General features: G+C 45.3%; 2 protein-coding genes across 2 annotated transcripts; one reads left to right on the top strand and one right to left on the bottom strand.

Moving 5' to 3' along the window:
* The first annotated feature begins 1,874 nt into the window (after nucleotides 1–1,874).
* LOC105694276 (lysosomal thioesterase PPT2 homolog) lies at nucleotides 1,875–3,261 on the top strand. Its single transcript, XM_012414788.1, has 4 exons — nucleotides 1,875–2,054; nucleotides 2,205–2,454; nucleotides 2,528–2,646; nucleotides 2,716–3,261. The coding sequence occupies exons 1-4, from the start codon at nucleotides 1,902–1,904 to the stop codon at nucleotides 3,067–3,069; spliced, it is 876 nt and encodes a 291-aa protein (XP_012270211.1). The 5' UTR covers nucleotides 1,875–1,901; the 3' UTR covers nucleotides 3,070–3,261.
* On the bottom strand, nucleotides 3,227–5,193 carry LOC105694275 (venom serine carboxypeptidase). Its single transcript, XM_012414787.2, has 2 exons — nucleotides 4,733–5,193; nucleotides 3,227–4,654 (listed from the first exon to the last, which is right to left on the bottom strand). The coding sequence occupies exons 1-2, from the start codon at nucleotides 5,027–5,029 to the stop codon at nucleotides 3,539–3,541; spliced, it is 1,413 nt and encodes a 470-aa protein (XP_012270210.1). The 5' UTR covers nucleotides 5,030–5,193; the 3' UTR covers nucleotides 3,227–3,538.
* Nucleotides 5,194–10,078: the final 4,885 nt, after the last annotated feature.

Raw genomic sequence — 10,078 nt, 5'->3', positions numbered from 1 at the left:
GGGACGAATCTTGAAGACATTCGCAGGCTTGGTTACCATTTTGGCATCGACCGGCTCCCAACGACAGCAATTTTTCTTGCTCCTCTTCGGGCCGCGCGGTCGCGGCGCTCGTTGGCATGATGAAATCAACGTTGTCGCCTAATGAGTAGCGTTGTCTGCCGTGCAATTCATCGGTCGGAGGGTGGGTTATTAATATTCAGCAAGGAGCGCCGGGAGAGCCGAGCGGCGTCGAGTGACAAATACTCGCCTCGTCCTAACCCCGCCGCGGGCTCGACTCTGTAATTAACGCTAATCTCTCGCCCGTTTTCCGACGCCGTGGCCTCTCTCGCACTCCGCTCCTTTCCCAAGCCATCCCCGTCAACCCCTTCGTCCTCTCGGCGAACTTCGACCCTTGTGTCGGGAAACCCTTTTTCCGGGAAACCGCCTGGGAGATGCGGCACGCTTCGCAAGGGCGTCCAGGAAGGGTTGCCCCGGCACACCGATACCAAAAAATTTTTCAAAACGTACATTAACTACGCCATTACTTAATTATCTATACCCTACACTGAGAGAAAAGATTAGTTGACTGAAACAAATATATATACATATATTGACATATTAATCACATGTAACTGCAAGAGACAATTATGTTTCTTACGTGCATATTTCTTTGGGTCAACCAATTTTCTTTTTTTTTTTGCGTACCGATTGACGACGACCTGTGATCGCCGCCGTGGAATGTTTATTATGCGTAAGCGATTTTCGGATCACGGGTCTTATCACTAGCTCGTTTTAAATCAAGATGCAACTTCTTTTTTCTCGTTTCTCGAAATCCGTCGATGCAGTCCTGGCGGAGCGGCTTCTTCGGGTTCCCGCTTCTTGGCGAATCTTCACGGTGGGCCGGGTTTTATTTTGGCCCGTCTCGGCGAGGGTAGCTAACTCGTTGCCGGACCATTACAGAGATGAGAACCACGAGTGTTTCCCAGGGAAGAGGGTGAGATATCCGCCCTCCTTCGTTCCACGCCGAGGAAGAGCGCGACTTACTTGTCCGGCTCGTCCGAAATACGAGTACGAGAGCGGGACGACCCACCCGACCACGAATATCCTTGATTAAACGCAAAAAAGGCCCGCCCCCGGCCTCGTGCACCTCGGAGCTGCGCCGTATCTATCGTTTTTTGCAGACCTCCGCCATATTGGCCGGCCGAGGGCTGAAATTGGATCGGTTGTCCCGCTTCGCCCCGGCAAGAAGACGACTCCCGTTGGCACGAAAAACCTCGACGAGGTCCTACGCTGGTTTATATACGTGACCCAGTGGACTTTCTTCAAATCACGACTTGCGTTTCTTTTCTGGAACGATGGTGCAACTCGTAAAACGAAGGATATGCTCGTTCACGGGATAAACGCTGAACGCATGCCGCCGCCATCTTGAAAGATTTCCTCCAGTCGTTCTCGCCGAATATTGCGTGTTTTCAGGGCTTTTCTGCTCCACTTTACTCTCCCCTGCAGCACGAAAGGGTTAATAAATATCCTGATTTGACAAAGGTTCCTTACCTTGATCCCAATCACGCGAAATTGCGTTCTTCACTGGAGGATTCCAGCAGGCGGCCTGTCGGGATGTTGGGCTTCCGTTGGAAATGAACTCGATGTCGGAGATTTGCTGACCGTTTTCGCTGTTATCTGCAATGAATGACTGTAACTCGAGGGAGTAACTTTCCGACGATGGGGAAAGTAGATCACTTGCTGCCGTTGGTAAGAAAATATTTTAATACTGTCGTACCTTCTGTGGTAAAAGTGCATGCAGTTCCTCGTGGATCTGTAAGATGGCGGCGCGCACGGTTGTCCATGGCAACCAATTCACTACTATATACAGTGTCACGATCAGTAGCGTACAGTAGCGTAGAAGGCTCGATCATGATGCGAAGATGACAGGCGATAAAGGAACGTATTTTCTAATTATTCTGACGATCCTGAGCATAACTTGCGATGTGGTTACAACATATCGAGCCGTGGTTGTTATCCATGGAATTCTCACCGGGGGTTCCAGCATGGAATTAATCAGTGATCGTATACAAAAGGTGAGCAGCCTGCCTTTGTTCGACATGTTCGTCCAGTACGCTTGCGTGTCACTTGGCGGTAAAAATAAAAAAATACTGAAAAGCACATAATTTCAATTTTGGCCAAAAAGTTATTCGATAACTGAAAATGTAAAGCTAGCGATCTTGCAGATGCATCCGGACACTCCATTGTATAACACAGTGAGGTATGCAGGATGGAGCAGTCTGGATCCGATGTGGAGACAAGTGGAAGAAATTGGGCAGGATGTCTTGGCAATCAGTGCTGCCTTTCCAGAGGGAATCCATCTGATAGGGTACAGTCAAGGCGGTCTGATAGCCCGAGCCATTCTGCAAAGATTCCCCCAGCATAACGTGCGGAACTTCATTTCTTTGAGTGCACCGCAAGCTGGGCAGTATGGAAGTATGGATTCTATTTTTAATTTCAACGTTCTTTCCATTTAATTCTCTGTATCTTATGATTCTTTCTTCCACAGCGCATTTCTTGCACCTATTTTTCCCGGATTTGTTTTGTGAAACTGCCTATGAATTGTTTTACTCGAAGGTGGGCCAATTAACCAGTGTCGGGAATTACTGGAACGATCCTCATCATCAGGTGATCATTTATGTTAGGTTAACTACCTCAATGGGTTTATTTAATTATTTGGTATATTTTGTTACACAGGATCTCTACTATACGTATAGTAGATTTCTTCCATTTGTTAACAATGACGAGCATTGCCAAAATGGCACCACCTTCAAAGATGGTCTTACAAAGTTAAAAAAAATGGTGCTTATCGGGGGTCCTGATGACGGAGTGATCAGTCCTTGGCAGAGCAGTCAATTTGGATATTACGATGGAAATGAGACAGTTATCGAAATGTACAATAGACCGATTTATCTGAAGGACTCTATAGGATTGAAAACCTTAGATAAGGCAGGGAAACTCAAACTGCATACAGTGCCTGGAATACCTCACTTTGAATGGCACAAGAACGTGTCCATTGTCGACCAGTTTTTACTACCATACTTAGACTAATAGGTTACATATAATTAATAATCCCTAATTGGATTTTTAGCCAAGCTATTAGTAATTTATGTAAGGCTGTGCTAACGTATTATGATCCCTGCTATATTAATACAATGAATTATTGTGTCGAAACGGGAAAGTCAATCATTTGGTATCAAGCTTCGTTATCATTGTACAAAAAGAATAAATTTATTGATTGTATACACTTCAGTATTATCACATCATATATATAAATTGCAACAGTTTGTTCGGTTCATTTTATTGGACAGATAGCGCCAGGCGTCTGCTATGATTTAACAAGAGGTCAGTATTTATCAATGTTCAATGTACAATCTAGTAATGCAAGTTGTGGGATGATATTATCTTCGTATAAGTATCACTACATTGTCTTCTGGTTCATCAATAATTCGTTAACATGGTTTAGGAATCTTTGGTGCCTTTAAAAATAAAATAATTCCATTGCCAATTTATATTAGAATTAGAATGGCTTATTATGTGTAAAACGAGTGATAAGATCAAGAGCCCAACGTGGCTGATCGGCAGGAACCATGTGGCCAGCATTACGTACAAGAACTTCGGTTAAATTGTCCACGGTTTTTGTGAAACCTGCCAATTCACCGTCGACCCACCACTGTTTACGTGGTGCAGTTTTATATTTTGCTGCCCCTGACCATGATAAATGTTGTAAATAGTTCTCAGTCAGGGGGTATGCGACGATTATGTCAAGTTGACCATTATATAAAAGAACTCTGTAGTGTTGAGTGAGATCAGTGATAAGGATCGCCAAAGACTTCATGACGTCGGATTTAAGGTGTTCCTCTACAGTAGTATCTTCTGTATGGAATGAACAATTGCCTACATGAATAGCTTTCCTAACGTCTGACCTCTGAATCCACTCTGACATCCAATCGCTTGCATTGTCGTCATGCGAGTGCAAGTAATTGAAATAATAAGTAAACCCAGTTAAGTTCTTGAAAAGCGACGGGGCACTCAAATCCCCGTTAATTAGTTTATCGAAGATTTCAAAGGCTTCATTAAACTTCTTCTTTTGAATCAGTTCTACTCCTTGCTTTTCGTATTGTTTAAAGATGTTTTTTGCATTTGCATCGATAAGTCCAATTTGATACAAGTAATCACTATAAACCAGCTGATTTTCAGGGTCGGTAAGACCATTCCCGATGGATAGACCTTGCAGGTTTATCTTCAATTTGGCTTTGATATTATAATCTTTGATAGCATGGGATACCGCAGGAACATATTTCCCTGCATACGACTCTCCCGTAACAAAGAATGCATTTTCTTGCAGTTCAGGAAATAGTTCAAAGAACTGCTGCAGGGCATGGTAAACGTCTCTGCCGACGTGAGTCTCGTTGGTGGCGTAACCCTTGTCGTTCTTTGTAAAACTGAAACCAGTACCAACCGGGTTGTCTAAGAAGATTATATTATGAGATATATGCCACGAATATTTCCTCATCCGCAGAGTTTTGTTCTGTGTCACTTGGAAAGGCCCGTTCTCCATGAACAGACCAAACATTGAGGTAGCGCCAGGTCCGCCTTGCAGCCACAAAACCACCGGCGCGTTCTTAGGATTAATCTAAATAATAAAATACATGCTAATCGTTGGACCATGAAACCACACATCATAAAGTATTAACCTGGAAAGAATGCTAACCTTTGCAGGGAAGAACCAGAAAAACATGTTAGAGTCGTACTCCTTGTTAACCGTAAAATATCCAGCATAGCTGTTGACATCGAGCATCTCTTTATGCTGAACTGCTGCCTGTTTCCTAGCATCCTCTATCTTTCCAGCTTGGATTAAGGGTGTCAGGAAAAGAGGATTTCCCGGATCCTCTCCTTTTCTCACAGGATAATTCTTGAGTTTTGGATACACGTTTGTGAAACCAATTACTCCACTTATACTGACGTACACCGCCAAACACGCGATGTTAAAAAATACGTAGCCCTTCATCTTACCACCTGCTAATATTGTTTGCAATCCTGTTGCACTTTCCCTTTCACCCGGTTTTGTTCACTTTTGTTCTAATAATCAGTATCAAGTAGTGCCAAATTGACTTTTTGAACCCGACATGAGTTGAGAAATTGGTCACCAGAGATGAGCAGAGATGAGTTGAGAGATTGCTCACGGGCAGGATCGTGCGATCGCGTCCTGTGCTGCCCTCTGGTTTCGTACGTTAGCTTTCACCGTTTTTTGCCCCCAAGGGCGGCGAAACGAATTTCTGATAGGAGCTCGCGCACTCACGATGGCGATACCATCTACCAGTCGCCGTTGGCGGCTCACGTACTCGTGATGGTAATACCATGCGGCAGTTGACGGTGGTGGCTTACCTACGCTTACCCACACTGCTCGCTTTTGATGGTATGATGATGAAAGCTAAAGTACGAAACCAGAGGGCAGCACAGGATGCGATCGCACGATCCTGCCCGTGAGCAATCTCCCATCTCATCTCTGGCTCACGGCCTGGGTCACGCGATCGCGTTCTGTGCTGCCCTCGGTAAAGAATGCGGGCGGCTCGCGCACTTGCCACCTGTATCCCCCATTAGCGACCCAACTTAAGGATACTCCTCATCTCTGCGTCTAATATTCCAAATTCTTTAAATCCAATTTTGGTCATAAAATTCTTTTCGCAAAATCACTTCCGTCTGATATTAATGGGATGCACCTCTGATTCTTACAAAATCAATTTCACCGGAGCCATGGAATTTCTTTAATAAGGACCCTCTAGATTGCCGTGAGTAATTAATTTTAGTCTGGAAAGGTACTCCCGGAAGTCCGTGATTGCGACAATTTTCTTTCAGGAATGAAATGAATTAGACCGCGCTTGGGAATCCGGTTGCTTGTTCTTTTGCTCCCCTTTCCAGGTTAGGTGGATCACAACAGAATCCATTTTTTTTTTTTTCAAGTCGTCATGGGTAGATCATCACCGCGGGACTTGTAGGACTTGTTGGTAAGAGATTTGAAAGGATGTTTGTTATCACAGGGATGAGTTAATCCTATATTACCTAAAACTATTCTCTATACATAGTAATTAATTCTGACGCCAACGTCTCGTTGTATCTTCGACTGCAGCGGATGTCTCGGGCAAGTACAAAAAGAATTCCTTAAAATTGGATACACAACGAAAACCCAAGAAAAATAAATGCAAGAATATAAAGCGGCTTTTGCCCACGGAATGATATGTGCCCTATTGTTTATCTTTGCGTTCTTTTCAGTGAAAAAAAATATATATCGGATATATATTGGAAGGAGCTACGACGCCATGATAGACTCCTCCTTTCCTTACAAGGATGAAGAGGAGAAAAACACGAAATGGCTTGGAAAGTTAGTTAAGTAAAAGGTCTTCATCTGCATCATTGAGGTCGGAAACTCTAGAATTATCATCTCCTGAAGGACACCATCCGAAGTTGCGTTTCTTCGCGTCCAACTGGAGAGGTTTGCAAGTTCGGTGCGACGACCGCACGGAAACTTGTAATTCGTTTCGTCCGTCAGCCCGAAGCGCGTATTAAGAACTGGGACCCCGGAAACTGAGAAATCCACGAAGTTTCCGTTTCAGGTGGAAGTTTTCGAGGGCAGATAGAACGGCGAGTCGCTTCCGGTGTCATCCCCGCGCTTCGGCGCGACACCAATCGCGGGGGCGACAAAAAGCGGAACGCCGGGACCATTTCCGGAATTAAAAATGAAATATGCATCCAGCCAACGCCGGCTTGTCTTTACAGTGGAGCTCGTCCGGTCCTGGGCATTTATGGGAGCTATTAAATACCCGATGTTGATATAAATCGAAATGAATGTGCACGGTCCCCGGGGCGCCGAGTGATAAATCCTTCACATCATAATCAGGTTTTTTTCCCCATTCTCTCATTTTTAAATAATACACATTAATTTGGAGAATCAAGCGACCCTGTGATAACTGCATTTCCTCAGTGATTTCCCATTAAATCACGTGATAATCAAATTGAACTCTTTCGTACGATTAGAATAATTCACTCGCAAAATTCCAGGACAACCGGCGGAGGTTTTTCCCCTTTATTAGTATTCAAATAATACACATTAAGAATAAGGGGGCATTAAAAACCGCGTTTCCGCGGGTGCAAAGGAGTATCACAAAGTCACGCGAAGATCCAGTCTGATTTTTTTATACGACAAGGGAAATTCATTTGAAAAATCGCAGGAGGTTTGAAACGATCCTCATACGGATCGTCAAACGAGAGCTAGAGGAATGCCCCGATGCCTTAATGGTTTACATATGCGGAAAATGAAAGCTAGTCTGCGGTGTTAATGTCACCAGGTGAGCAACGTACGGCATAAGGAGTAGAGAAGCTTCGTATTTCCCGAAAGCATCCGACTAACTCTAAATAATACATACCCAGGAGACCGTGCACTTCCGCGGGGGAGGGGCGAAGCTTGCAGACCGCATTTTTATGTTGGATTTTATGTCGGTACCATTTGTTTGCCCGGGGCCGCATTTTACGGCCTTGCATATCCGCAATCCTTGTATTACCGAAGTGCAGCGCATGTGGTTACTTCCTTTGCCCCCCTTTCTTTTTAAGTAGTCGCTCCCTTCCATTTTTACGCCATCTTGGGGGGATTGAAAAACGTAGGGACCCTCTTCTTCGGGGTCCCTCTTATCATGCCAGGTGATAGCGGACAGCGAGTTAAAGATCAGCCTTTTTGGGTAATTAAGGCTTCGCAAAGGGAATCGATGCGCCTCCCTCGGATAAAGCTCTCGAGGTGGTTGACGAGCAATAAAGCTATCCCCTATCGATTTCCGATCTACTTATCGGAGAATGTCGGGCGCAAACCCTGACGGAAAGTGCAATACATATTTTCATGAGAGCATCATGCCAAGTGGGCGCGAAGAGGGCGTAAGACGAGCCGATGACGTTGCGGTGGTCAGCTGATGAGACTCTCCTGAGACTCATAGCGCTAATTATCATTTTATTTATCTAATAGGACCTAATATGACTAGTAATCACCGACTTGCAATGTTTTGGCATAAAATATGCCTCTTTGTAGGTCCATATCCGAGGAGGGCCTAAAATGAGTCGACGACGTTAACTGATCAGCCGATCGGACTCTCCTGAAAATCATATCGTTGCTTATGTTTTCTTTTCTAATTAAATGTCTTTTATAGACGGGAATCATCGCGTGGTAATATTTCGGTCTGAAATTCACCTTTCTATACATCTATGTGTACGTTTCCTCGCCATTGTGTTATCGCCATCCACTGGCATGGCCTTTTAAACCTGCAAGGGGATGATACAGGTCGGTTCTCCTCTTTTTCCAGCTCGTATGCCCCGCGAGAGCGGACATAAACTTTATTACGGTGGTCCTGCAGGTTTCCATAAAAAACGATCTGTGCCTGGTGTAAAGCGGCCGATACGCTCGCGTGACGATTAGGCACGATTCGCGGTTTATGTCGGCGGAAAAAGGGGGCCGGATATTGCGGAAAGTTTGCCAGGAAAATAGAGTTTGCCTGGGACCGCGTTTAATCTGTGGACGAGAAGGAGCCCCGTGAAGTCGACCCAAGTAAATCAAGCTTGAGAGAGATACTCCGACTTTACTAAAATATAATTCCGTAATACTTAGCGCAGGGTCACTTAGTCATGAACTTGAACCATTTTGTCGCTCCCCAGAAGGAGGGAAATATTCCGGGAAAGTCCAGGCGATTGTCCAGAATTGTTTCCTTCTTCTTTTTAAGGAAGTCTACGAGGCTTGAAAGGCTCCTCAGGGTCTCTTCTTAAAGACGCGTTAAAGCTCCCACCCTGGGCCGTTCTTCGACCGCCTTTGCGCCCGTTCCGCGTCCTCCTTTGCTCGGTTGCCCCTTTTATTTCGCAGAGAAGGAACAGGCCCGCGAAATAAATCGCGGCTCGCCTAATGAGCGGGGAAACCGCGCCGGAAACGCAGTCACGTACACGTCCAATCGAGGCCCTCTCGTCTCGGCTCGAAATCTTCCCATGCGAGCCGCAAAGGGTCCGCGATTTCAACCCTTTCTTCGAATTTCATCGCCATTCCAAAAGCTCCGATTTTCGGGAGGACCGGCGCCCCCGGAAATGAATATTTAATCGTTAACTTCGGCCGTTCCCATTGTAGTAATTGTGAACACTTCCGGGCACCGGGTGCCAAACCGCAATGGCGCTACAATCAATTACGATAGCGCGTACCGTCATGGCGCAGTCCATTCATTATGCGGCACGTCGAATGTCCCCATCGTATGCGAGGATGCGTCCACACGGATGACACGGTTCGAGGATCCTGGAAGAACAATGATATGTACCGTGTGTAAGAACGAATTTGTGAAATTAACGTTTTAACGCAGGAATGACCGTTTATAGGAAAATAGATGCCGCGAAGAGGCATGCCTGTAGTAAAGAGCCGCGGCACTAGGGAGAGGCTCGTGTATTTGTTGGAGACGCATCCGCGCAGGTCTAACTGAGGAACTATTATTTTATTAACCTTCATTTCACGTGTTCTTGGGAGAATTCGGAAAGATGAATTAATACCAAAAGTGAAGTTAAGATTTTCAGACCAGCACTGGCTGTTTATAGAGAAATCAATGCCTGGAAGAGGCATGACGGTAGTAAAGAGTCTCAAGGGAGAGGTTCGTGCATTTGTCGGAGACGCAGTCGCGTCTTGAAAATCAAGATTAATTGAATGAAGAATGAATATTTCATCGAGCTTTATTCCACGTCTTTCCTCGCTTGGCGTGGTTTTTTCTCGGACTAGTTTTCGAATTATCGAGATGCTTATCGGCATTGTCTCTGACGATGGGAGTCTTCAAGAAGGACAAGATTCCTCTCGGGATTATTTTTACATCTTCGAACTCCTCGGAACTCCACGGAAGAGGCGACCGGTTGTCTCGCGGTTCTTCAAGTTCCCATGGGCGATCGAAACGAGATTAATGAGATTGGACTGTAAGTGCTCCAATTACCGGGCACAAGAAGTCCGGAGATGGCGGTGAAATTCGATTTCAACGGCACAAAGTCACCGACCTGGGTAACC

This window comes from Orussus abietinus, unplaced genomic scaffold (genome assembly GCF_000612105.2).
Source record: "Orussus abietinus isolate OABI.00-Male unplaced genomic scaffold, Oabi_2.0 scaffold6, whole genome shotgun sequence".
Taxonomy (NCBI): domain Eukaryota; kingdom Metazoa; phylum Arthropoda; class Insecta; order Hymenoptera; family Orussidae; genus Orussus; species Orussus abietinus.
The sequence above is the reverse complement of the archived record's forward strand: the minus strand, read 5'-3'. Positions and strand labels throughout refer to the sequence as shown.

Coding starts and splice junctions, on each gene's coding strand:
- LOC105694275 (XM_012414787.2), bottom strand. CDS start 5,029: ATGAAGGGCTACGTATTTTTTAACATCGCGTGTTTGGCGGTGTACGTC. Junction 4,655..4,732: donor TCTGGTTCTTCCCTGCAAAG/GTTAGCATTCTT, acceptor TTTATTATTTAG/ATTAATCCTAAGAACGCGCC.
- LOC105694276 (XM_012414788.1), top strand. CDS start 1,902: ATGACAGGCGATAAAGGAACGTATTTTCTAATTATTCTGACGATCCTG. Junction 2,055..2,204: donor TCAGTGATCGTATACAAAAG/GTGAGCAGCCTG, acceptor GCGATCTTGCAG/ATGCATCCGGACACTCCATT. Junction 2,647..2,715: donor GGAACGATCCTCATCATCAG/GTGATCATTTAT, acceptor TTTGTTACACAG/GATCTCTACTATACGTATAG.